The sequence below is a fragment of the Biomphalaria glabrata genome, chromosome 1 (genome assembly GCF_947242115.1).
Source record: "Biomphalaria glabrata chromosome 1, xgBioGlab47.1, whole genome shotgun sequence".
Classification (NCBI taxonomy): Eukaryota; Metazoa; Mollusca; class Gastropoda; family Planorbidae; genus Biomphalaria; species Biomphalaria glabrata.
The window spans coordinates 66,721,044-66,748,235 of record NC_074711.1 but is presented as its reverse complement, the minus strand read 5'-3'; the positions used below and the strand labels follow the sequence as shown (position 1 = coordinate 66,748,235).

Below are 27,192 nucleotides of genomic sequence, written 5' to 3'. Positions count from 1 at the left end.
TTTCATTTTTTTTTTACCTATCTTTTGGACTCCAATTATATTGTTTTTGTCCTGATGTTTTGACACTATCTCCATTTGATAACAACAACAAAAAAAACTATTCACAATTTATACAAGATGGCATGATTCTGTACACTGTCTCCAAATGTTTATTTCAAGTGCTGATCAAAAATATATTCTCCCAGCTTGTAATTGTTTCCGTTGTTCTTCTCGAAACTTCGGAGTCTGGTGACGTGATGGGCAATCTTGTTAATTGAGTTGACTTGCTCTTCTAAGAACTCGTGCTCCAGGATGTGGGTCAGCTGAGAGAACAGCATTGCATTTGATTAGAATATGTATCAAATAGAACAGCATTACATGTGATTATAATATGTATCAAATAGAACAGCATTACATGTGATTATAATATGCATCAAATAGAACAGCATTACATGTGAGAATAATATGTATCAAATAGAACAGCATTACATGTGATTATAATATGTATCAAATAGAACAGCATTACATTTGATTGGTTACATTGTTAGATGTATCAGAATATATACAAAAATATAGCTAAATATTGCTGTTAAAACATTTTGGGCACCACGGGTGACTGGCTCGCTTCATATTCAATTACACCAACACAGACAAATATAGTTTAACTCTTTAATAGAAGGTAGTAGCCTTGTGGTAAAGCTTTTGGCTTGCAACCGAGGGATAGTAAATTGGAATCTCAAATTTGCCGGTTGGCTTTTGCCATTACACACCCTCGTTGACTGTCTAAAGAAACTGATTAGCTATACATCGTCTACTCCAGTGTTTGTATTAGGACGTAATGAGCTTCAGGCCTGTCGTCCAATGTTCATGAGTTTGTATAAGGACGTAATGAGCTTCAGGCCTGTCGTCCAATGTTCATGAGTTTGTATTAGGACGTAATGAGCTTCAGGCCTGTCGTCCAATGTTCATGAGTTTGTATTAGGACGTAATGAGCTTCAGGCCTGTCGTCCAATGTTCATGAGTTTGTATTAGGGCGTAATGAGCTTCAGGCCTGACGTCTAATGTTCATGAGTTTGTATTAGGACGTAATGAGCTTCAGGCCTGTCGTCCAATGTTCATGAGTTTGTATTAGGACGTAATGAGCTTCATGCCTGTCGTCCAATGTTCATGAGTTTGTGTTAGGACGTAATGAGCTTCAGACCTGTCGTCCAATGTTCATGAGTTTGTATTAGGACGTAATGAACTTCAGGCCTGTCGTCCAATGTTCATGAGTTTGTATTAGGACGTAATGAGCTTCAGGCCTGTCGTCCAATGTTCCTGAGTTTGTATTAGGACGTAATGAACTTCAGGCCTGTCATCCAATGTTCCCGAGTTTGTATTAGGACGTAATGAGCTTCAGGCCTTTCGTCCAATGTTCATGAGTTTGTATTAGGACGTAATGAACTTCAGGCCTATCGTCCAATGTTCCCGAGTTTGTATTAGGACGTAATGAGCTTCAGGCTTGTCGTCCATTGTTTCCGAGTTTGTATTAGGACTTAATGAGCTTCAGGCCTGTCGTCCAATGTTCATGAGTTTGTATTAGGACGTAATGAGCTTCAGGCCTGTCGTTCAATGTTCATGAGTTTGTGTTAGGACGTAATGAGCTTCAGACCTGTCGTCCAATGTTCATGAGTTTGTATTAGGACGTAATGAGCTTCAGGCCTGTCGTTCAATGTTCATGAGTTTGTGTTAGGACGTAATGAGCTTCAGACCTGTCGTCCAATGTTCATGAGTTTGTATTAGGACGTAATGAACTTCAGGCCTGTCGTCCAATGTTCATGAGTTTGTATTAGGACGTAATGAGCTTCAGGCCTGTCGTCCAATGTTCCTGAGTTTGTATTAGGACGTAATGAACTTCAGGCCTATCGTCCAATGTTCCCGAGTTTGTATTAGGACGTAATGAGCTTCAGGCCTGTCGTCCAATGTTTATGAGTTTGTATTAGGACGTAATGAACTTCAAGCCTATCGTCCAATGTTCCCGAGTTTGTATTAGGACGTAATGAGCTTCAGGCTTGTCGTCCATTGTTCCCGAGTTTGTATTAGGACGTAATGAGCTTCAGGCCTGTCGTCCAATGTTCATAAGTTTGCATTAGGACGTTATGAGCTTCAGGCCTGTCGTCTAATGTTCATGAGTTTGTATTAGGACGTAATGAGCTTCAGGCCTGTCGTCCAATGTTCCCGAGTTTGTATTAGGACGTAATGAGCTTCAGGCTTGTCGTTCAATGTTCCTGAGTTTGTATTAGGAAGTAATGAGCTTCAGGCCTGTCGTCCAATGTTCCTGAGTTTGTATTAGGACGTAATGAACTTCAGGCCTGTCGTCCAATGTTCCCGAGTTTGTATTAGGACATAATGAGCTTCAGGCTTGTCGTCCAATGTTCATGAGTTTGTATTAGGACGTAATGAGCTTCAGGCCTGTCGTCCAATGTTCATGAGTTTGTATTAGGACGTAATGAGCTTCAGGCCTGTCGTCCAATGTTCCCGAGTTTGTATTAGGACGTAATGAGCTTCATTTCTGAAGGAACTTCCAATACGTTAAACAAACAAAATAGAAAAATCCTTTAAAAAAGAAAACAAAGCTTATCTAAAGGGAAGAACTCCGCCCTTAAAACTATATCAATAATGTACAGGTTATTTCCATTATTCGATATCAAACAAAATAATTAATTACTAATAATTAATTGACTAATTGAGAATTTTTGTTTATTGATTCAAGTTTTGTTAGGTGCAATAAATAAATTGTTTAAAGCATCAAGTTGATCGGAAAACACGGGTTAGGGTTAGGATTGGCGTTAACAATTAATTAAGGGGACTAAACCCAAAAATTTTAACTATATCTGTGAATGCTTAAGTATTAGTTTCCCTTGTTGGTAACTTTGTATTTGTCGATCCATGTTGTTGTCAATGAATAATTGTGCGAAGTTTCAACTTGATCTGAGAATGGTTGTGGGAGGAATAACGTGTACAAACTTTTTACCAGACAGACAGATTGAGTTAATATAAGCTTTGTAAAAACAAAGAGGAAATTGACTTTTACAGCACAAATTTAAGATTTCTAGCATTTACTTGAGTCACGTGATATCTGATAACAGTGACATTTTTTAATGATTTCTATAAAAGAGACCTGATACATGGATATTTTGATGCGGGCTTTATACGCCTAGATATTGCCATTGTTAAAATATTGCATAATTAGTAATAAAACAGTTGTTCATCGAAGTGGACATATACTTATCAAGAGGTAAGTTTTTTTTATCACATTAACTAAGAATTAACATAAAGTAATCTTTAAGAAAAAAAATCATTGGTCTATTTTTTGTTAACGATGGCAGCATTAATGACCAGTCTTTAGTCATATTATAATTGCCTTAAGCAATGTTCACACTGCCCAGTCATTACTTTTTGTTCTCCCTGTTCACACTGTACAGTCATTACTTTTTGTTCTCCCTGTTCACACTGCCCAGTCATTACTTTTTGTTCTCCCTGTTCACACTGCCCAGTCATTACTTTTTGTTCTCCCTGTTCACACTGCCCAGTCATTACTTTTTGTTCTCCCTGTTCACACTGCCCAGACTTACATGAGCGTCATTTTCGGCGTCTGCCTTCTTGTGGATGTCCAGCAGTTGAACATTCACGTACCTTTCAATCAACAAAGTGTCCTCAAAGGCCATCAAACCTTCTTTCCAATCTTCCCGTGGGCCCTAGCAAAATATAGATGGAAAGAAAACAAACTTAAGAGATGTTATTTTTTTTACATGTTATTATAGATTTTTTTTCAAAAAGTTATTTTTTAAATTGAGTCTAAGTTTTGACTTACGCAGTTATCATTAATTGTTTTTGTTGCAACGAATCCGCAAATCTGTAGATAAAAAGAAAGTAGCTTAAAATAGTTCCTATTGACAGATGTCTATAATCTTCTTCTACACAGAAAAGTAAACAAGATCCAGAAATAGAATTCTGAGTTTTCGTGCATCCATTATTTACATTTATGTACATTTATTAGTCAAAGGGCAAATACATTAAACGTCACAATATCTCTTGTATATCTTGTTCTAATAATGTCTAAAAGTCTCTCCGATATAACAAAATACGTCTTTTGCTTTAAAACTATGGAGGCGCGGTGGCCGAGTGGTAAAACTGGAGGGTCCAAGATTCGAATCCTGGTGAAAACTGGGATTATTTATTTCGTGATCTTTAGAGTCCATCCAGCTCTAATGGTCAGCTGACATCGGGGGAAAGTAAAAGCGGTTGGTAATTGAGCTGGCCACATGACACTCTGGTTAACCGTAGGCTACTGAAAAAAGATTGCAAAGTCTGAAAGAGAAACTTTAAACACTATGGCATTTGCTATTTGCTCCTGTCAGAAAGAGTGGGAAGAAAAGAGTGGGTGTGGTAGTGTTGGTGAACAATATGTAATTGTAGATGTTCATAAATTAGTCAACATAAACACTTACACACATTCTCCTGTCCTCAAAGTCATTCAGGCCGCTGGTGTCTGATCTGCCAAAGGATTTCACTGTCTCACAAACTGCCTTTAACTAAGGAAAAAGAGTTTTAAAACAATAACTATCAAGTTATCTGTTGGTGTTCAGAGCAAACATTAGTCCTACTAGTGAAGCTATATGCCTTTTTTTTTTGTTTGAGGATCTGAATTAGCGAGATGGTTTTAAAAAACACACTTTCAGATGTAATCTCAAGATTTCACGTTATTAAAGGCGTGTAGAATGTTAAGAAATTCTTCGTTTTACACAGCTCCAATAATGCATGCGTTCTCCTTTACAAATATACAACAGTTCGTCGTTCTCCTGGGCTAAGGAATCTGTTTGTTTTTTAAACTTGTCTCTTAATTGCTATAAATTGCTTTAGCTTCAAATTAAAAGTCAATTGATAAAACAACAAAACAATTACGACTTTAAAAAAAAAAACATTGCTAGATGTGCACTGTGATTAACAAATTTTCTTTCTTGAATATCGCGTGACTATATTGTTATATCCTTATGGTCTTCATTAGTCGTTTATTTTGTAAACATAGACTTAAAAAACTCACGTCAATTTTGTCATACTGGGCGTGGCCACCTCTCTTGTTGATGTAATCAATCAAAGATTGGGCATGGTCACGCTCTTCTATTGAAGCATCAGAGAAAAACTTTTTGATTCCAGGAAGACTTACATCCGCTCTTTGAAAGTAAGAAGCCTGCAGACACAATGAACAGAATTATGCAAGTAATGGAAGACATGCTGATAGAAAAACTTCGGTTGACACCTTTTTCCGACTCGTGTATAAATATAGTTGTGTACAAATAGGTAAAGTTGAATAATTACATAAGCTTGGTAAATGTAGCTGGCAGTCAACTCTTTCTGCACTTGTTGGACAAGCATATCATCGATAGTCATCTGGTAGTTTTGAGTCACCAGAGGAACCGACTCTAGAGATTTTTAAAAAAGACAAAATTATTGTTATTAAAATAAAAGGTTTTAATAATCAACCCCCCCCTTTTTATAACACAAACCTACACATATACATAGGCTATACACGGTGGGAAATGATATCTGTAGGAATAATATATTGAGAAACAAGAGCAGTTAACGTTGATCACAAGTTGAGTTATTCCCCTTGATATAATCGTTTCTATTGTTTTGAATGCTGTAATCTGGAAGTTCTGTGTCACAGGAAGAGCCAGCCTTATAGCCATTTTTTTTAGCATACACCTCCTACGGTTCACACATTTATTTATTACAAAGAATTCAAAACTTTGATCATAATCATCTCATTTGTTTTGAATTCTACTAATCTTTGACAGATTTTAAAAGCCGAAAGTTTGTTTAGTTAGTGTCCATGTAAATGTTGCAATATTGGCATAGTAGAATTCAAAACATTTCTGTGACTCAATTCTGTGAAAAGAAACTTCTGAAAAAAAAGTGTATTTATCTGAGAAATATGATTCTTTAGAAAGGGGATTAACAGCCTTTGATTTACTGATATGTTTCAACGAATACATTGTAAGTTTAAATTTTAAAGTTAACTTTGTCTAGTCATTTATTTTGTTCTACATTGTAAGACTGTGTCCTCCTTTTTGTCCTCCTTTGGCAATACTAGTAACCCTACTCATAGCATAACAAATTCATGTATCTTTAAAACATACCTTTACTAAAAACCACTAAAAGCAATAAGAACATACCTTTACTAACAGCTTATGGAACATATCTTTACTATAGCAATAAGTACATACTTTTGTCAGAAGCAATTATAATTTTACCATTTAGCCGCAAATAGGACATACCTTTGCTGGCAACATAGCTGACACATAAACACAACGCTAGGAAAACGACAGAGTTCATTTTGTTCGGTGAAGAATCTCTTGTCTCGCAACCAACAAAATGAAGTCAGTACCTAAGTCACTGCTTTCTAATATTGTAATGGCAACGGATGGGACCTGACTGAATGATAACAGCTTGAACTAGTTTTGATAACATGATTTTCACTTTTATCTTACATATCGAGGCTCTGATGAGTGAATATATCTTCTGCTAGTGTAATTAGTTTGACGTGTTAATTGTCAGCTCCCTAAAAAGATTACCTAAGCGTAAATAGATTAGGTCTATAAAGAAAAGTAACTTTAAATATAGGTCTAATTAACATAGCAACACGGACTATTTTAGACTATTTTAGACAAATGTTGAATGTTATCTATTGAGAATATGCGCATAAAATGCATCAATAAATGCCTAGGGGTATTTAATCATAGCAACTATTTTATCCTTAACTCTTTATGTTTAATTTATTTGTGTTCCTTTTGTTTGACTTAGTTATTAATTGTTAAAAGAAAAGTAATTGTAGCCTACATTAGTTCATTATCTTTGATTCGGTCGTTCGATGTTAAGCTGTTAACCCTCCTTAAGCTGTTCCTGGGACTGGACCTTTTATTTTGGCGAGTTGGTTTTAATGCTGTTTAGAAAAAGAACTAAAAGAGGTACTAAAAGGGGACACTAATCTCTTCGTTATTTTCATGGCTATTTTTTTTTTCTTGCAAGTCTGCGTGACAATGTTGTTGAATATATAGTCAAGTGTCATTGTAAGACGTGGATCATTCATTGTAGATTTTTATACATAGAGGCAAATTCATAAATAACAAGCTTTTTGGTGTATCCGGTGTATAGTTTATGGGAGTATTGATAAGAGATGTATTTAATAAATGATATTAATTTTTGTCCACTATTCAGCATCGTAGAATCCTATGTCTACGCTAATTCGCCTTTACTACGAAGTAACTTTCATTAAGTTGTCAACAGTTGATCCTTCAATTCGTGTCCTTGACATTTACACTAGGCCTACCTCTCTTCAAGTCGCATATTACGAGTGAGTGGGCACACACACACACAAAACCAGGGTTCACACGATTCTAGAAAACGGCTATTACGATTTTCCTAGAAATTTGACAGTTAATGTATATTGTTGAGAAAAGAATGACTAGCTCGATGCCCACACTGAGAAAAGAATGACTAGCTCGTTGCCCTCACTGAGAAAAGAATGACTAGCTCGTTGCCCACACTGAGAAAAGAATGACTAGCTCGTTGCCCTCACTGAGAAAAGAATGACTAGATCGTTGCCCACACTGAGAAAAGAATGACTAGCTCGTTGCCCTCACTGAGAAAAGAATGACTAGATCGTTGCCCACACTGAGAAAAGAATGACTAGCTCGTTGCCCACACTGAGAAAAGAATGACTAGCTCGTTGCCCTCACTGAGAAAAGAATGACTAGCTCGTTGCCCACACTGAGAAAAGAATGACTAGCTCGTTGCCCTCACTGATAAAAGAATGACTAGCTCGTTGCCCACACTGAGAAAAGAATGACTAGCTCGTTGCCAACACTGAGAATACTCTAGTTTGACCGTTATATAAAAATGATTTGGCTAGAGGACTAGAAAATATTTATCTTGAACAAACTAAACGTCTTCGACTATTTCACATGATAAGTCTTTGGATTTAGACGCAAAGGACGGTGCGCACAATGTTAAACTTTTTAATGAGTAGGGGACTACATGCGGAAATACCCGAAGACGTTTAGTCTGATCAAGATAAATATTTTTCCACTCCTATACTTTTGTTAATTGATTATTAATCTTCCTATAAACAGCCACTGTGTATCTTCGTTATAGTTGGACTGTTTTGAATATTACTGTTAGTCCCGGTGGAACATCAAAGTCAACACTATTGCACGTAACTGTGGAAAGTTAGTCTGACTTTTGATCCTAGCGCCCGAAGACCTACATTCGATGACTTAGGAGTCCGTTGGTTGCACTTTAATATGACAACATCGGAGTGGTTAAAATGTGGGTCAGTGTCCTGTAAGGGATATCTGTACCACATTCGCACACATGTTAACGTGTAGCCCATTACCTAGATGATTGGACGAAGGTTCAGAGACTATCTACGGTAGATCTGAGAACATTAGTCCCAATACTTAATCGAGCATTGAACAGTGAATAAGTCACCTTGAACCTTAGAGCTGTTGACATACAAGTTAACTCCATCTCTAATAGAAGCCGATCCCAAATGTAGCAGAGGCCGATCCCAATTGCAACAGAAGTCGGCCCCATCTCTAAAATAAGACAATGATAATTTGAATAGCAAGAATTCCATTTGTAAAAGAAGAAAATGTATTTGTGATAAAAAAGACAATCTGCCTTCTTGTTTCTACTAACTCTAATATGTTCTAAATTGACACGCATAAGATTTCAACATTAAAAGTTGGCAATGAACTTTGATACACAAGACAAAATAAAGAAAAACCATGGAGTGAAAGTCCTTAGCCGACTGCCCCTTTTTTATCATTACTAAGCTTATACCAGTTATTTCTTCTATTTCCCATTCTCGGATCAAGTTAAAACTTCGCACATTTAGGCTATTCATTGTGGATGATAACACGTGAATCAATAAAAAATATTAACCAATTAGTTAATCAATTAATCGCAATAAATTAATTTAGTTTTATATATAAATGTACTAAGCTAACGTGAAAAAAAAAGCCTTGATATGTGCTTTCCCCTCAAAGAGCGAATGAGACTCTTGTCAACATGCAAGATAGAGGACGAGTAAAATTCGCAAGACCAAGAGAGTAACTACGCAATTGTGTGCTTATAATAGAAAATGTATTTGTAATTTAAACATAATCTGCCTTCTTCAAGTTTTAACACACTTTAATATGTTGTAAAACATTTGATGCAATTTCACTCAATATAATCGACGTTTTTAACAAGTATTTTTGTATAGACCCTCTTTCATTTGTTTAATATATTACAAAAACCTTCAACTTTCAAATGTATACTTTGAGCTACTGATCCTTTCATTCGCTGCTCAACATTCTAAATTACCGTATTAATCTAACTACACACACACAAAGTCAGCAGACGTGGTGACTGAGTGGTAACTAAGAGATTCCGGATGTTGTTATTTTTAGTACCTGTCTCATTTGACATGGTAATATTCCAAAGTATTATAGAGATTTACTTGAAGGCAAATTTATAATAGCATGATGTATCCGGCGTACAGAGTGCAAAGTTATAGATAATCGAAGTATTTTAACCAAAATAATAATTTCTATGAACTTTTTATCTCTGTAGAATCACTTTTCTAAGCTTTGCTCTTGCAGGAGATATTAATGTTAATTATTTCAGTGATCTGTCGATAACGCGTCCCTGACATTGTTAATATTATCTGTCTTTTTTAAAAACAATTTCTCCTAAGTTTCCTGAATTTATGGATTTTTACGCTACCTCTGAGTGTACCCAACTTTAATGGGTATCTGGCATAAGTGAAGTAAGGTTAGTCACTGTACCGGCCACATGACACCGTCGTTAACAGTCATCATAGATATTGACTATTTTTTGCACGACATGCGCGCATAGACTGCAATAAGCTTAAATCTCTCGGTACATTTCTTTTTTCAACACGATAAAGTTTTACAAATATTTTTAACTATCGCATAAAGTGTTCAAGACAATATCCTACCAACGTGTTATTACTACTGCCAGCGCCATGTGTAAAAACGTTTGCCATAAGAAATAAATGCAATTTTTTGGAGGTATAGAAGGGTAAATATTTAATATAATTGTCAAAAAAATAATTTAATGTACAATGTCTTTTATTTTTATAGTGTAATTTTGATAGCGGGCTACAGTAGATTTTTTAAAGATCTCAATTAATTTTAAGAATAGCACAGAGAATAGTCGATCAATATCAGGCCCACAGTCACGTCACAAGGCTATCGTAAAAAAAAATAATGAAATCACAACACAAATATTAATTTTTTCAAAGATTAGCTTCTGTCTAGTTTTTACGATCTGCCCTGAAAGTTAATCCAGGATAAGGCGTCCTATCGTTTCTATCTATCGCCCAGAACTCGGAATAATTTCGAACCACGTGGTTATAGTGTTCTTGATAAAGTTTGGCAATCAGTATGGAGATGGCCGATTGGTCAAACCGATGGCATACTCCATACTGATACAGACTTTTCCTGGTACGGCATGTTGAAGCCTTGACAATGTGATGTAAATCACTCCTCTCTGTTGGGCACATACAGCTACCGTTGAGGGCGCAAGCTGCCCACGGCTCTAAAATAGCTTGCCTAACCAAAAGATCGTTGTTTACGACAATCATTCCGGACATTGCCTCGTTATATTTGAGGTACATGCAAGGCTCGTCTTGGAAATAGTGAAACATGCTGGCTAATGTATTATGAGCAACAATCTTTTTCCCTTTACCAAGTTGAATACCGCGAGTCTTGACTTGGCTAAAGATGTTTCTAATGGACTGAGGATCTTGAAGAAAACGTACAGAGGTATCTGCCCATATCAGGACATTCGTTTTTGTTATGTGCGCGTTAACAATGAGCGCTTTCCACGTGTAGCAATGCAACAGAGAGACGAATCTTGAAAAGATCTGGAAAGGAAAATCAATCAGATGGCATTTACAAATTTGGGCAATAAAGCTTCTTTCTTCGGAGCTCAACCCTAAATTGTAGATAATGAAAGTGAAATTAATAAGATAGGGCAACAGATGTTGATGTACTTTATAAATCAAGCCTTGAGCCTCCATGAAATGATTGCTGGAAAGTGCTGAGATGATTGTGACATTGAAGGAACCGGATACGTTCGCAGCCATCATTTCTAAGAGTTTCTTGGAAGGCAAAGACAGTCTCATATATTCAGGACTGACGATTTGTTCTATCCTGTCTCGAAGTGCAGTCGGCATTTTGAGTCGGTAACAACCGGTAGTCAAGCAACTGTCTCCAATAGAGGCGTTCGTCTCACAAACCGGGCTGTGACCAGTTTTCTCAGCCGACGAAACCTCTTTTAATCTTTCCTGCAGAAGTTGAGTTAAAATGTGAATATTGTAGTCCGTGGCTTGAGTCCTACGATTATGGCTGTTGTAGTTTTCACTCAACAATGATTGGCTGAATTTAGGCACAGCAATTTTCGGAGGAACAAGCGATGTCAAGCATACAAAAGAAATAACAATAGAAACATATAGTAGGCCAAATAATAGTCGCTTCAAACGTCTAGAAAACACAGACAAGCAACCAAACTTCCGAAACATTGTCGAGACGATAATTGTGTTAAGGCTTCGCATGTAACAGTACACAAACATTACACACGATATACAAAAGAGTGATTCAATTGTTTGTCAATAACTTGTCTAGGAAGACTAAATCTCTCCGTGAACCTATAGAAGATAATTTTGACATTAAAAGGCTGTCGATTATTCATAAAAATATTGAATCAAATCAGCTGTGTGTGTTACTATGTTGAGTGATGGTAACTTTAGCACTTAGAAAGGGGGAGATAACAATATAAAGCTGGGTGCGTTCATAAGTATGGATATTCTACCTTGAAGAAGAAGCGTGATAAGCACCTAGGTAGTCGTAACGGTGGCCCCGTGTTTTGACCCCGCTTACTTTCATTTCTTGCCTTCCTTCACAAGGTTTGGGCTAGGATATAGTGATCTATCAAGGTTTGGGCTAGGATATAGTGATCTATGTTTCTGAACCTTAAAAAAACAGAATATTTAGACATAATTCTGATCCAATTTTAGAGGCAATGCGTAATTATCTTCTGTAATTTAGAAAATAAGAAAGAGTTAAGTATGATGAACAGGGCCGGCCTTAGGTCAATTGGAGGCGTAAAAGCGAATAGAGAGGCCCCAGGCAAAGTGAATAAGGTAACCCCAAATGAAATAGAAAAAAATTTCAATAAAGTATAAACCGTCCTGTATCCATATCTAAATCAACAAATAAGTTAAATTAATATATAGTGCTGATAGCAGTAATGCAGATAGATCATGATTCATGATCTTCAGACTTGAAATAAATTTAACGTTTCGACATTTTACCAAAAGGAAGAAACAATAGTCTTCTAACGTATGTAGTCTAACAAATAGATCGAAACGTTTGCTAATAAACCTTGAATCAGTCTGTTAAATACATATAGTTTTGCTATGTTTGACATTTGATCCAGAGTTTGCAATTTTTCTAAAAAAAACATTTTTTTGAGTTGTGTGCGAGGCCCCCGCCAATCGGAGGCCCTAGGCGGCTGCCTAGTTTGCCTATGCCTAACCCAGCCCTCTAATGAATGAGCATGAATTAAATAACTGTTTAACCATATCCCAGCCCCAGAACCCAGTAAAAAAATTCACATTAACTTTCATCTACATTACAGTGTTTCCCAAACTGTATTCCGCGGAACCCTGGTGTTTCGCGAGGCCTGAATAGGTGTTCGACGAACTACTGGAATAATTATTAGTATGCCACCACGTGCGAAGTGTTCCGTTACAGAAAGAGTTTAGGAAACATTGGTAGGCTATACAATTATAGAACTAGACTTTGAGAAAATGTAGGTCTAACCAATCTCCAGCTCTACTAGGTAGCTGGTAAACTAAAGATTGTATACATTTTCATTTCATGTCTCTGTATGCACTGTAGTCTGCACATTTTATTCTTGTCTTATATGAGTGATCTGTGGTTTTATTCTTAAAATAACCACCAAAATATTTTTAAAATGTGCGTTCAGGACAGGACAATAGTAGGCTATACAGTCCTTATATCAGTTGCTCGAACTAGTTCTTTGCCATCCCCGTGTTTCTTAAAAATTAAGCATATTTTTTTTACAAAGCTTACATTAGCTCTGTCTGTCTGGCAGGTATTCTTGTACACTTTCTCCCACTTTTAAATTAGCTCTTTCTGTCTGTCTGTCAGGTATTCTTGTACACTTTCTCCCACTTTTACATTAGCTCTTTCTGTCTGTCTGACAGGATTCTTGTACACTTTCTCCCACTTTTACATTAGCTCTGTCTGTCTGTCTGTCTGTCTGTCTGTCAGGATTCTTGTACACTTTCTCCCACTTGCCATTCTCGGATCAAATTGAAACTTTGCACAGTTACTCATTGACGATAAAAGCGCATGAATCAATTTTAAAACATAAGTTAATTTATTAGTTCTAATCAAATTATTTTTAATAGAAAAGGAAATAAATATTGCAGTATTATTTAAGATTCGTTTTTTATTATTATTTCTAAAAATCTTGCTTGCTTTACTTCATTTCTTGTTTCCCAAAAATTGGAGAACCATTATTTGACCAGATTGTTGTTTTCTACTCGCGCTCTGCCAGCGCGACTCCACCTTCCTCCATCTCCATTCTTTCTGGCTACTTCTTTTTTTCCCCTAAAGCCAAAGCCGCTTCTGTGGTAAATTTAACAAATGTTATTAATATGTCTCAGTCAAAAGCAGCTTCTTAAGGATGACATGAAAGCCTTCAAATCAAATCTATAGTTGTAAAAAAAAATGGACTTTCCTTCCCTTTTTTTAAAGAAAAAGATAAATTTAAGCTAATAGATGTCCAGAATCGCACAGTCCACAGCAACACTTACAAAACTCCGAACAATATGAAAAGACAAAGGCCTAGCCTACATTTTTATATGCTGGCGAATCTTGGACGCTGACTGCAAATCTCAAAAGGATGATCCTATTTATGCAATTAAAATTGCTACAGAAAGATCATATTAACACTTACAAAGACCAATTTCACAAATGAAAATATTAGAAACAGCAATTGGACCCCACGATGACCTACTAACTACTGTCAAAAAAACGCAACTCTACGGCCATATCGCAAGGTCTTAGAGACTCGCAAAGACCGTCAGGGAACAGTACCAGGAAAAAGAAGAAGAGGCGGACAGAGAAAGCTATGGGAAGACAACACTAAAGAATGGACAGGTCTGCCATTGAATGAGATTCTATCTAATGCAAAAGACAGAGAGGAATTGAGAAAGACAGTCAACAAATCTTGTGTGGTGCCCCAACGGTTCAACAAACTAAGGCAACGTTTCCCAAACTGTGCTCCGGGGAACCTTAGTGTTCCGCGAGGCCTGAATATGTGTTCCACAATCTACTGGAATAATTAACCATAAGGCCACCACGTGAATTATTCTCTCTAAAAAAAATAAGCGAAGTGTTCCGCTAAATATTCAGAATGTGCGAAGTGTTCCGTTAAGGAAAAAGTTTGAGAAACACTGGACTAAGGGATAGGTGAAGGTGAAGATATTCCATCTTTCACTATTTCTCGTGTCTTGACTAAAGCTACGCTGTTTATTATATGGGGACCCAAGTTTTGCCTGTGTTAAGAATCAGATCTCTCTGTATTGAGTTTCCAAAACAACATGTCAGGGTTACAATGTTTAAAATAAATAAATAAAAAAGTTTTTAAACTGCTCTAATTAAACAACAGTTGACATTTATGTGCGCCACGAATCGTTAAGCAGGCTAAGAAGGAGATAAAACGTCTGCTGACTTGTGTTATAAAGGTCTTCACCTTGCTTTTTGTTTATGAAAATACCGCTCAATAAATCAATTATAGCTGTAAGAAAGGTCTTCTGGGATGACTACGTACAGTTTTTCAGTATTACAACAACGAAATAATTTCAATTTTGGACCAAAAAAAGGAAATAACGGTTTTATTCGGTAGCCGTTTTAATGAATGTTTTTTTTATTTCAAATATATAAACAAAAGTCTATTAATACCGAGGTATTTTTCATAATCAATCCTTCATAAAATGTACCTCTGTAGGCATGCGCTAGGTAAAATGTTCACTATACTTCTTTGTACTCGACCATCGTAGAAAAGATGTTTAGAAAAAAAAAGTGTCTATTGTGTGTGTTTTGTGTTTTTACTGTGTTGTAGTCTTTCGTTTTTTTTTAAAGAAGGGATTCCATCTCCCATTGTTCCATTTTAACAATTTATTATTATATGTTATTTTCCCCTGATTGCTAAATGATTGTTGTGTATTGACAATGATTTAAGAAAAATAGAAGAAGTAGATCTACCATGGGAGTAGCCAGGATTTTTTTTCGGGGGGGGGGGGATCCGCGCCCCCCCCCCCCCACCGCCGAGCACTATTTCTGGTATTGAAAGCCAACAAAATGCATATTCTGAGGTATCTACAGTGCATTGTCTTGCTATTAAAAAGTTTTATTTCAAAAACCTAATGTGCTATTCTACTGACTTAGACCCTCTCGCGGTATTCGGCGCATTTTCCGGCAAGCTGTTTCCGCAACTCTCATTATGCGTAATTCGTTTTGTCGGAGAACATGTCCCGCAAAACCTCATGCGACGCTCTGTCACAACCTTACTAAGGGTTGGAATCCCAGTTCGGCATAGGATTTCTTTGATTTAGATCCGATCTCTATAACTGACTCCTAAAATCTGTCTTAGCCATCTTTGTTGAGCCACATTTAGTGTTTTTCAATTTCGGGAGAAGACTATTCACACTTTATTAATGGAGCCCAAGCCACTGGTAGAAATTTGTAACCTTTCTTGACTACGCTCTTGGAATTACATGCCTGTATTTCGCTTTAGATTTTATATCGAAAAGGAAAGTTTTTTCGTCAAATCATCTGCTGAGGGGTTTTAAACTAAAAAATCTCTGGAGTTTTTTGTTGTTTTTTTAAATTCAAAACCCCATTTAGCTACGATCATAGAATTTGGTGACTGTAGTTTGCTTTAAAATAATATTGAAGAGAGAGGTTTTCAACTCTAAACGCTCTGTAGGGGAATTTTAAACCAAAAACCATCTGGAGGGATTTTAATCTTTATAGAAAAAGCCATCTGAAGGAGGGTGATTTAAACTCAAAACCCCTTTGGCTACGCTCATAGATTTTATAGTGTGTAATTTGCTTTTTTTTATATTTATGAGGTACTTTTTAGCTTCAAACCCCAACTGGAGGGGGGGGGGGGTTAAACTCAAAACCCCATTGGCTACGCTCATAGAATTTTGAGTGTGTAATTGGCTTTTTTTTATATTGAAGAGGGTGTTTATAGTAAATTTTGGAGTTTTTTTTTTAAATCTCAAAACCCCCTGATAGGGGGTTTCAAACTCAAAACTTCCTGGTAGAAGGTTTTTAATTCAGAAACCCCTCGGCTGTGCTGTGGTAAGTGATGATTTAGTATTAAAATCTCACCTAAAATAAACAAAATGAAAGCAAAAATCAGTAACTTAACCCCCAAACCTCCCCCCCCCTGGCTACGCCCATGAGATCTACTAATAGACAACTCACCCTCCTTCCCCAGGTTGAACATTCATGTGTCTCACAGGATGAACAAAAATGGCTTCTCAATTTTGCGGAGATAATTAATGAACACTTAAACAAATAAACTTTTGAAAGCCATAAAAGTGGTCATGGATTTTTCTTTCAATTATGAAAAAAATACAAAAAACATTGGACCTACTCGGGTTTACTAGTGTAATATAAGCTCGGGTTTACTAGTGTAATATAAACTCGGGTTTACTAGTGTAATATAAACTCGGGTTATCGAGTGTAATATAAACTCGGGTTTACTAGTGTAATATAAACTCGGGTTATCGAGTGTAATATAAACTCGGGTTATCGAGTGTAATATAAACTCTGGTTATCGAGTGTAATATAAACTCGGGTTTACTAGTGTGATGGTATCTTTCAAATTATTTGACGTAAAAAAAAACAACACAAGTTTTGAATATTGTAGATACTCGTATTCTATAGTGTAATATGTTCAATTTTGAGGGGAGGCGGTGAGTTTGGAGGAGTAGAATACTCTGCGTGCACTTTCTTGAGAAACCATGGTGTTGCTTTGTCCAAATATTACATTTCAAATTTAGTATTAATTTAAGAGATCTAACCATAGAGGTAAAGTCTCACAGTAGCCTACTCACTATTTAAAAAAAAACGAAATGCTGCTATTTCTGAACTCTTTATTTTTAATTACCTTTTTAAAAACCTTACCAACATGTCTCATTTGTTGCTGTTTTTTTTTAAACTGGATAATCATTAAGAGAATGCATGTTAAACATGTAACTTTGTGATTGATATTGGTGTGTAATTCGTTAAAAAAAAAAGACATAAAAAGGTATACAAACTTTACACACTAAGTCCGTATTGATTCACGTCGGCAAACAAAATTGAACGTGTCTCGGATGCTTCAACATGTTACGCTTAGGAAAGTTCAGCTTTTATGTGTTGTTATTTCTTTCGGGGATACTAGCCAATTCTTTAATTTATAACATCTTTCAAGTTCTGAATAAATCAAAAAGTGAAAGAATTTTGCGTCAGAATTTGAACTATTGGCAGCAAGAAGAAGCCGTTGAATCGAAAGACGCTTTTGTCGAAAGGATGGCGTCAGTGTTGACCCAAAAGCTTGCCGCCGTAACCGATTCAGAAAAGACTGAAAACTTTGTGTCGTGCATCAACGAAGAGGTGATAGGAAACAGCTGCGCGTCCACTGGATGTCTCCGGCTCCAGCTGCCTACCTCAGTTCGCGAGCGGGTAAATCAGCTAGTGAGACCCTACCATCTTCACCTGTCTGACAACATCACCACGGTGCTCCGGGAGATGCGAGCTCAGGTTCCCGGAACTTACGAAATAATTGTCGTGACTGCGACGTCTTCCAATCACTTTGAAGAGGCCAAGAGCATGATCTCCAACGTTAGAGTTAACTTACTGCCACATTTAAACAACTTCACTTTCATTGTGTACAACCTAGGACTGACAGAGGACGAGGCACTGCAGCTCTCTAGAAACTGTAATTGCCTTTTGATACGTTTCCCTTTTGAAAAATGTCCCCCTCATGTCAGCTACCTCAAATGTTACACTTGGAAGCCGATAATTGTCAATGCACACATCACTCAAACCCATTGGCTCTTGTGGGCAGATGCTTCTATACGCTTCCATCAGGACTTTAAACATACGGCGGATTTGCTAGAGAGAGCTAGAACACGAGGACTGCAGGTGGGTTGGTCTCCTAACTCAATCGCTTATCAAACTTTACAGTCAACATTTCACTTCTTTGGAGACGAGGCGTGCGCCTATCAACCTTACATGAGCTCTTTGAACGCTGTTATCGTTTTCTACAACGAAGAGTTCGTCAGACGTCTGATATTAGAGCCTTGGAGCGCATGCGCTATGAGTAGTCAGTGCATGTGTCCAGCAGACGAGCAGGACCTTCAGGCAATAAGAATCTCCTGTCACAAACGAAAGGGAAAATATGACTATGGAATATGTCACCGTTTTGACCAATCAGCTTTGAGCATCATTGGTACAAAACTCTATCAGGGCCTAGTGGGACATATTTTCTTGCAAGATTTACGAAATTTCGTTGATGTAAGAAGAGGTGACAAGGTCATAGAAAAAGGTGCACCATTTGACACAAATGAGTTATCCAAATTATTGTGAATGCTTACAGATGTTTTAAAAGAAACATTTTGCTTATAATATTGTATTCCAATGGGTGTTAGGTTTAATAGTTTCTACATTTAGAAATTTAAGTTTGGACTAATTGTTTTTAGCCTTTATTCCTTTGGCGATTCTTCGCGCCACCTTGAATTAGAACAAGTAATCTCACGTGTTCAACATGACTATGATTTATGTTAAAATTATCAGTGTTCTATGTAGTTTTTAAAGATATTTTATGGGTTTTACTATCAATTCATGCACGTTTCTTTTTACTTATAATGTTTGAATTATGCCCTAAGCTTGTGGACATTCTGTGTTTATACGGGCGCCAAATAGTCTTTTTTTCTATCTGAATGAAATCGATACATGAATAGCTTTTAGTATTGATTGGATGATTTTTTTTTCTTTGTGCAAAATTGTATTCTTTTGACTGACGTTTTTGAATTGCCATTAATTAATAGCCGAAATAAATTACCGATATTTCGATAAATATTGTCACAATTCCTCAAATTTCTTTGATAAAAGGAACATTTGGATCAGCGGCACATCGTGATTATGTTGAGCCTAACAATGCTAATCACCCAATGTTTTTACACACTATAAAACTAGAACTAGAAATGGTTTTATGCACAATTGAAAGGTAGCTAGTCTATCAGAATTTGTTGTTTTTATATCATAGTGACCATCTTATCGTTTCTAGTCCAACATTTTTGTCTGTGAATTTAATGTTATTTGTCCACGTGTTGAGTATATATATTGGCCTCCTTCAGTCGTAGAACGACTATGGTTCATCTCAGAGCACACTTCCTCATGTGGCTGTAGAGCCCTATTTTTGGAGAGACACTCCCGTCCACAGATAGCGCAGGTTAAGGTGGCTTTTGCTTCGGTGGTAGAGGAGCTGGCCATTTTTCGGATTGTACGTTTTTCTTCCTGAGCTGAGACCCATGTATTTTCACATGTTCGCCGGATGGAGGACAAGCGCATCCCGAAAGTCATCCTCTTTGGACAACTCGCGACTGGCACAAGAAAAACTGGTCGCCCCCACCTCCGTTACATTGATGTAATAAAACGGGACCTCAAATCAGTGAACATCAATACTGACCATTGGGAAGACATAGCTCAAGACCGCACCAGATGGAGAGAGACAGTGACCAAGAAAGCTATGGACGTGTTGAGTAGACTGTTGCTAATTGTATCACCTTGAGAGGAGTTATCGATGTTCGGAGTACCGGTACTAATTTGATCCATTTTGGAACCAAATGAATTGGACCCTACCAATAGAAAAGTGCAGATTTTTATTAACAGCTGCCTACGTAGAATCCTTCACATCCGTTGGCCAGGTACACCCTTAGTAACTGCGAGCTCTTATAAAGAACTAACCAAATTTCTTTAGAAAAAAAAAAGAGGGGACTGGGTTGGACAAAATGCGCAAGTGACCAATTATCATCACAAAGCAAAGCACTTAAGTGAAAGACGTGAGGCAAAAGAGAGGGTGTCCTAGCAACGAGAACTAGAGGCAAACATCATGAAGTTCCAGCAGGTGTGCGGGCTTACGGAAGCCCGAGTACGCTATTCTGCCTCAACGTGGCACTCGGGTGGAAATAATCACTAGAGGAAGTTATTAGGCTAAATGAATAGCAAAACAAAACTCCTGTGTGAGTGTCTAAGTGAATGCGAGAGCTTTCCCATTGCACGGTGCGGAGTTGAAAGAGAGCTTCCACGTCCCTGTCGATAATCCATGCGCCATTCCTCAAGGGACCGTTACAGTAATGGCGAGTCCTGCGCGGTTACCTAGGTAAAGCATATGGAAATGGCGTGTGTTCTCGGTATTCAGCCATATATTCTAGTCCATGCACCCGGAGTGCCAGTTACACTGGAAATAGCAATGTTTTACATAGACATAGACCTCTTCTAGACAGAATGGTTTGTTCAAGTAGGCTTACACGCCTAGATTTCGAAGAGCCTTCGGCTCAACTCTTTTGACAATCACACGGCTCAGGGAAGTAACAATCACCCAGTTTGTTGTCGAATTAACACTATTTTAAAAGAAAAATGTTAATAGTTAGTTTATCTATCGGCGTTCATTAGTTATTCACTAAAATTACTGGCAGTCTTAGTAAAATATGCATACTAAAAAGTAGCCTACGCAGACTACATAAGACAGAAAAATACAATTAGGCCTCTACATAGCTTACAATATTGAGAGGTAATCAAGTTAAGTGATTTTAAAGAAAATAATAAAATGATTAAAAAAATATTTGCGTTAAAAGCCCAAACATGCTAATCTTCCCTAATACTAATCTACCATCAATTAAAACTGAATGAAATAACTGTTTGGAGATGACATTAGATAATGAGACCTTCATTTCACAAACACAGAGATAGGGATCAGAACATTAAAATGATGTTTATCTTTCTAGAATAAAGAGAATGCATTTCATAAATCTTTATACAAGAATTTTCTTAAAAAAAGAAATCAAAATTATTTTTTCATTCTCAATTGTTACTTTCATTTTTGGCAGGTGACATTCCTTTTTAAAATGTCATTACATGGTGATTAGGGTTAGCCATTCTATTGAAGTAGTGTTATCTATATGTATTAGATTTTAGTTCACTGGAAACCACCAGACAGGGAGGAAATTAAGAGGAAATCAATATAAAGATCAACTAAGGGAAATCATTTATTTAAGGATATGGGAAAGTGACGATCCATGAACTAGTTTCAGGTGAATGTCCATTGAAATGTAGAAATTCTATCTAGCCAGACCAAACAGTCACTGCAGATGTTGGCATCATTCTGTTATTATGGAACATGTCAGTCTAAATATAAATATTTATTCATATACCTGGTACTTGCATTAAATGCAATTAAATTATAATGTTACCATAGCTTTAAACAAAAAACATAGACAAAAGTCAATCACAGTGTGGGAATTTCGTATTTAATAAGAAAATGAGACTTGGTCTGTTATTAATTGACATTAAACATCAATACAGTTATACAATAAATATATTTAAAGATTGTATAATGTGAATATTTAGATAAAATGGGACAATCACCCAGGGCAAGTCTTAGGGCACTGCAACCTATGCGGCCACAGTGGGCCCCGCACTTTCATAGGCCCCACGCTACCTCTAGTTGTAAATTATTAAATTAAACCATTTTAACTTATAACAGGGTTTCCGCGATCTCCTAAATTTCCAGGAACTCCTGGAAATCTCCTGAAATTACAAAGTGTACAAAAAAAAGTCATGAAAATCTCCTGAAATTATTTAAAATATCATGAAAACTCAAAATATGCTCTGAAAATAGACAAAATTGTAATAGTGGTGTGTCATTCAATATGGAAAACGCCAATCCTACTCGCAATAAAAAAAAGGCATTGTCAGCTTTCATTTAATAAAAATAATAGGGCGAATTTTAACTAAAACAGTAAGTTTCAATACTAAATTTACTGTAATAGTCACTGGCATACAAATATAGATCTAAATCTATCTCGATCTCTTAAAAAAAAGTCAAAAGCGATATTTTGATAGTCTATAGTAAATCTAAAAGTCAGATCTGAATGTTTAAATGGTGATGAGATGAAGAACAAATCAAAGTTGGCAAAGTCTTGTATATATTCAAGTGCACCAAACAAAGATTATAAAGTTTTTTTTTCAAGCTCAACATAACTTTGGATGAAACATAAGAAGAACAAGGTCTTCAATATCATTTCAATAATACTAAATAATAAACTTGTTATACTGAGAAGATCAGTTTGGTATATACATCTAGGTAGGCCTACTTAGACTTCCTTTCAACCTATATTCATCTATAACTAAACAAGCCATTTCATTGTTGCCTTTTTTTTAACCTATGGTCAACTATAACTAAAAAAAAAAGCCACATTTAATTAATATATCAAATCAAACCACTTCTTATTCAATTATGGGCAAGTCAAAATAGGTAAAGCCATCAGTAAGCTTAAATCAGATCTTCATGTTAGCAACCTCAAACTCAGGAGCATGTTCAAGAAATCCACACTGTTACCAGCAAGCTCAGTCAAAAACAGGAGCCCAGGTTGAACAGTGCAGAAACATTTTACTTATTTGACATGCCGCAAACTTTATACTGAGAATAAAGAACTCAGTCTCACATTCAAAGCATCTGAATGCAATAAGTTCTTTAAGTGTTTAGTATTCTAAAAGAAGAAGAATTCAAAGTATTTTCAAGTTACATTCTAAAAGAAATAAATCCTTAATAAGTACTCCATAATATTTGTAGTGCACCAATTCTTTATAATATATCTTTTCATTTATCACATACATGGTTTTTCAGCAACACACATATGAATTTTTTTCACCTTTAAGTTTCTTCAACGTTCATGTCTCTGTTTATACATTAAGTAATTTAATAACTTTATTCTGGAAAGCTGTATATAACATCAGTTCCTTCAATCTCAATCAAGTCAACAATATACTTTCTATTGCACCTACAGTCATTGCCACATTTAGGTGAAGCACATTTCGGACAAGGGAAGTGGCAGCCTGGACAGTTCTTATTCAAACAGTCACACAGATCCCAGGAGTTTTCCAACAGAAAACCCCTTTCGTCATACAAATATCCTCTCTTGGAACTAGAAGAAAAACAAAAGCAAAGCATACAATGTTAGTCAGATAAAGTATAAAATAACAATGTTATAAACATCATCCAATAAACTCTTCTATTGCATTATAAAAGTTCTGATCTATTACCTAATGTGGAAAATATTTGTAAAGCATGTTAGTGATAAAATTGAGTCTTAGTCGCATTTGACAGATACATAATGTTAGTCATAGTGCTGGGTTCACAACCTCTTTGTTGTCATTCATGCTATCATTGTCCCATTAATTTATTTTCTTCCCCTCCCCCCCCCCCCAACACCCCAGTATTTTTTCAATAATAAAATGGATATATCTACATAGCTCTCAGATATTTATTTGTTGGTGAGCTTAGCTATTATTTAGGAGTAGCATTTTTTTTAAACAGTTACTTATCTTACTTTTTATACAATCTCCTGTTCATCTTACGCATCTCTCTTTTTGATTTTTCAGGATCAAAATCAGCCATAAAAGTTCCATTTTGGTCTAAAGATAATTTTTTTAATTCAGAAGTAACTTGCTGTGAAAGCAAACAAAAAAAAAAGTTATACATTATATTAATAATTATACTGTTTGACTAAAAACTTATGTTGACCAGAGATCTAGTCGTACCATGATGTGCAGTAAAAATATTTTGTAGACTAACTCACAAAAAAGGATAACAAAAATGATAAAGCTGAAATAAGAATTGAATAATACAGCATGAAGGGTATCAACTGGTAATAAATGATCCACCAATCAAAACTTTTCAAATAAACCCTTTGTAACTAGGCCCAAACAAGAAAAAAGTACTCTATAAAGTAGTTAGCAACTCAACATTACCAAGCTCAACAGGAATGACAGTAAGCAGGAAGAGGCATACAAAATAGAAAATGATAGAAAATACCAGGATTTGGACAATATATCTTTTATATATCTTCATTTATTAATAAATATGTTTTATTTATTAATTAATTTTTTTTTTTAAACAAATTTTGATGGTAATCAGGTGGATTGAGACTGTTTTTTTTTCCCTTGCCTTTTTTATGTTTGTCAGGTATAGTAAGAACCCTGATTTTTTTTAAGTGTTTCAAAAGAAAAATGTTTATAGTTTGAATTGAACGTATGTCTACTTACATCATCAGGTACGTTCTGATCAAATGATAATGATTCTTGTTGAGCAGTCCTTAGTAGCTCTGTCATATTCTGCTGTGAACCACTATTACTTTTTGATAGTTCATTTTCATTGGAGTCATTAGATTCACTGTCAACTATAGAAATTACTTGACCATTTTGAGTTGAAAAACTTGAGTTGCTATTGGAATTGTCAATCTCCATTGACTTTTTATTTTCTTGAAGATTTTCAAAATATTTCTGGGATTAACTACAATGCAAGTTAAATTTCGATCAAATCTTGATGTACCAATCACTTGAAGTTGAGTACATATAGATCTATAATAGAGATAAGATTTATTATTTTAAAGAATAATGACAATAAAAGATATATCTTCTTATAAATTACAGACATTCAATGAAAAAGGATTATTATTACATCCTATACAAACAGTATATTTGATTAGATCTTTAGTAATAAAAAGGTTAAGAATAGAGAGAATACTTATATGACTTTACCCTAACATTTGGAAAATGCAACAACCCTGCATAACCTAAAGAAGTGCTTCTTGTTCAGAAAGAGTGTTAAATACTTTGGCCATATAGTTTTAGGGGGACAGCATCAGCACTCATCCTGACAAAGTCAAGGCAAACTACACCAACTAATATTTGAGAATTAAGAAGGTTTTTTTTTACTTTGTATGTAGTATAGACATTTCATATTCATACTCAGTTTCCCCAATGTCTGTGCACTCTTCATCGACTGATATAACAAAAGGTTATTCAAATGGACACAGGAGTGTCAAAGAGTCTTTTAAGATGCTAAAAGACACACTCGTCTCATCATCCATACTGGCCTACCCAACAACAGGAATGTTACTGGATATAGATGCAAGCAATACCAGAGAAGCTGTGCTTTCCCAAAAGGTTGATGGAACTGAAAGATTTATCGCCTACTTCAGTCGAAATTTGTCAGGGGCTGAAAGAAACTACTGTGTCACAAGATATGAGATCCTGGCTGTTGTGGGTGTGATAACATATTTTTATAAATACCTTTACAGTCAGATATTTCTACTAAGGACAGGACATGCAGCTATACACTGGCTGCTTTGTTTTTGTTTAACAATCCTGAAGGTCAGGTCGCTATGTAGATCAAATGTCTGCAAATATATGAATTTGACATTCACCACCCTGACAATTCTGTAAGTTCTTAATTATAGATCTATGTCAAGAGAAAAATAAAGTGCTAGTATTATCTACACACGCACTAATTCATAATAGCCTTTGCTGTATAGAAGAATAAAAAAAAATACATCTATGCAGACTTGAAAAAAAAAAAAAAAGGTATAGATCTGTCTATTTGATTCTAAGTATTAGTCTACACTTTGCTATGACTGTATCTGAAAGGAAGCAGAAATAAAAATAAGACTTAAAAAACTTTAAAATTTACTTAGTTAAGAAAATATCTATTTATGCTTTATAATTAAAATACCACTTTTTGGGGAAATACCAAAAATAAATACAAAGGTTTAATAGAAAGCATGCAGTTTTTGTAAATTGCTGTGTTAAAACCATGTCATAGTAAGCACCTAAGTAGTAAAAGGAACATGTGTACAAACTTTCATCTAAGATCTTGACTATTTTAATTCTACACTAGACTGAGACCTAAACATCTAGATCTAGAACTTAGAATAGACTCTAGATAGACAAAAACTAGTCTGGATACAAATCTAACCATAATGTCCATAATGATAATATGGAGGCGGAGGCAGGGTGGCTGAGAGGTAAAGCGCCTGGCTTCCAAACCTGGGGTTCAGATACTGGTGAAGACTGGGATTTTAAATTTTGGGATCAAATGGGTACCTAACAATATATTTATAGTATAAAGATTGCAAGGTCTGAAAGGGGAGCTATAATGATAATACGGACCATTAATGACATTATCAATTTACTTATTTAACTTAATTACAAGTAAACAAGTAACAAGTAAAATTTACTAAAATTCATTAAATTGAAGTACAAGTCAAAACTGAAACTTTAGTGAAAGATTGTGATTATCAGAATGAGATCATCAGTATGACTCACTAAGACTAAGTAAGACAGGTCAGTACTATTAGATATAGATATCTATGTGATTGTGATAGTCATCATAGTACATATAATCTTATTCTTAATGAGAAAGTCTTATATAGTTATATCATACTAATCATAGTGACATAGTCAATACTGTCAATATTTGAATAGTCACTACTGGTTAGTCACTCACTAGTGACTAGTGATATCACTGAATATCAGATATTGTAAGATATGTGAGTCAATGATTCAATGAGATTTATTTAATAATAATATTATAAATAATTATAATACTAAGTTATATAATAATAGTAATAGGAAGCATATTTCTGGATATTCATTTTTTATTTTAAATGCATAGCTTCTAGATTTAAATCTAGATCTATTCTAGAGTCTAGACTAGTCAGGATAACAAGATAAATGTCATAGAGTCTAGATCTACATTTTAGTACATTTAATCCATTTTAATGAATAACTAACTTTTAGCTTCGTTTACGCGCAAGGAGCAACAACCTTTAACCCGGAAAAAGAATTTTATTACTTCTCTTAGTTGCAATTGTTATGTATAGATATCGCAAAATAAATTTTATAATTATTATAGAGTTTAGTCGATTTTTTTATTGAAAGAAATCTG

At 35.6% G+C, this 27,192-nt stretch overlaps 4 protein-coding genes across 10 annotated transcripts; 1 reads left to right on the top strand and 3 right to left on the bottom strand.

Moving 5' to 3' along the window:
- On the bottom strand, nucleotides 1-6,467 carry LOC106060578 (yolk ferritin-like). Its single transcript, XM_056009255.1, has 7 exons — nucleotides 6,297-6,467; nucleotides 5,338-5,441; nucleotides 5,063-5,209; nucleotides 4,470-4,553; nucleotides 3,833-3,874; nucleotides 3,594-3,716; nucleotides 1-302 (listed from the first exon to the last, which is right to left on the bottom strand). Exons 1-7 carry the CDS (start codon nucleotides 6,352-6,354, stop codon nucleotides 150-152), a joined length of 711 nt encoding a protein of 236 aa, XP_055865230.1. The 5' UTR covers nucleotides 6,355-6,467; the 3' UTR covers nucleotides 1-149.
- Nucleotides 6,468-6,591: 124 nt separating this feature from the next.
- LOC106060577 (uncharacterized) lies at nucleotides 6,592-11,826 on the bottom strand. Its single transcript, XM_056009245.1, has one exon. It carries the CDS (start codon nucleotides 11,660-11,662, stop codon nucleotides 10,343-10,345), a length of 1,320 nt encoding a protein of 439 aa, XP_055865220.1. The 5' UTR covers nucleotides 11,663-11,826; the 3' UTR covers nucleotides 6,592-10,342.
- A 5,279-nt stretch (nucleotides 11,827-17,105) lies between these two features.
- Nucleotides 17,106-19,403, top strand: LOC106060576 (uncharacterized). Its single transcript, XM_013218509.2, has one exon. It carries the CDS (start codon nucleotides 17,526-17,528, stop codon nucleotides 18,768-18,770), a length of 1,245 nt encoding a protein of 414 aa, XP_013073963.1. The 5' UTR covers nucleotides 17,106-17,525; the 3' UTR covers nucleotides 18,771-19,403.
- A 2,290-nt stretch (nucleotides 19,404-21,693) lies between these two features.
- Nucleotides 21,694-27,087, bottom strand: LOC106060575 (ARL14 effector protein-like). 7 transcript variants are annotated; one of them, XM_056009205.1, is made up of 5 exons: nucleotides 27,039-27,087; nucleotides 25,539-25,645; nucleotides 24,510-24,824; nucleotides 23,795-23,913; nucleotides 21,694-23,389 (listed from the first exon to the last, which is right to left on the bottom strand). In XM_056009205.1, the coding sequence occupies exons 3-5, from the start codon at nucleotides 24,708-24,710 to the stop codon at nucleotides 23,173-23,175; spliced, it is 537 nt and encodes a 178-aa protein (XP_055865180.1). In that variant the 5' UTR covers nucleotides 24,711-24,824; nucleotides 25,539-25,645; nucleotides 27,039-27,087; the 3' UTR covers nucleotides 21,694-23,172. The 7 variants fall into 7 exon arrangements, with proteins under 7 accessions (XP_055865180.1, XP_013073961.1, XP_013073960.1 ...); XM_013218507.2 differs by having other exon boundaries at nucleotides 27,011-27,071; XM_013218506.2 differs by having other exon boundaries at nucleotides 27,001-27,039.
- Nucleotides 27,088-27,192: the final 105 nt, after the last annotated feature.

Coding starts and splice junctions, on each gene's coding strand:
- LOC106060578 (XM_056009255.1), bottom strand. CDS start 6,354: ATGAACTCTGTCGTTTTCCTAGCGTTGTGTTTATGTGTCAGCTATGTT. Junction 4,554..5,062: donor CCCAGTATGACAAAATTGAC/GTGAGTTTTTTA, acceptor CTTTTTCCTTAG/TTAAAGGCAGTTTGTGAGAC. Junction 3,875..4,469: donor TTGAGGACAGGAGAATGTGT/GTAAGTGTTTAT, acceptor TTTTATCTACAG/ATTTGCGGATTCGTTGCAAC.
- LOC106060577 (XM_056009245.1), bottom strand. CDS start 11,662: ATGTTTGTGTACTGTTACATGCGAAGCCTTAACACAATTATCGTCTCG.
- LOC106060576 (XM_013218509.2), top strand. CDS start 17,526: ATGTTACGCTTAGGAAAGTTCAGCTTTTATGTGTTGTTATTTCTTTCG.
- LOC106060575 (XM_056009205.1), bottom strand. CDS start 24,710: ATGGAGATTGACAATTCCAATAGCAACTCAAGTTTTTCAACTCAAAAT. Junction 23,914..24,509: donor ATCAGAACGTACCTGATGAT/GTAAGTAGACAT, acceptor TTGCTTTCACAG/CAAGTTACTTCTGAATTAAA. Junction 23,390..23,794: donor AACAGGAGATTGTATAAAAA/GTAAGATAAGTA, acceptor TTTTTCTTCTAG/TTCCAAGAGAGGATATTTGT.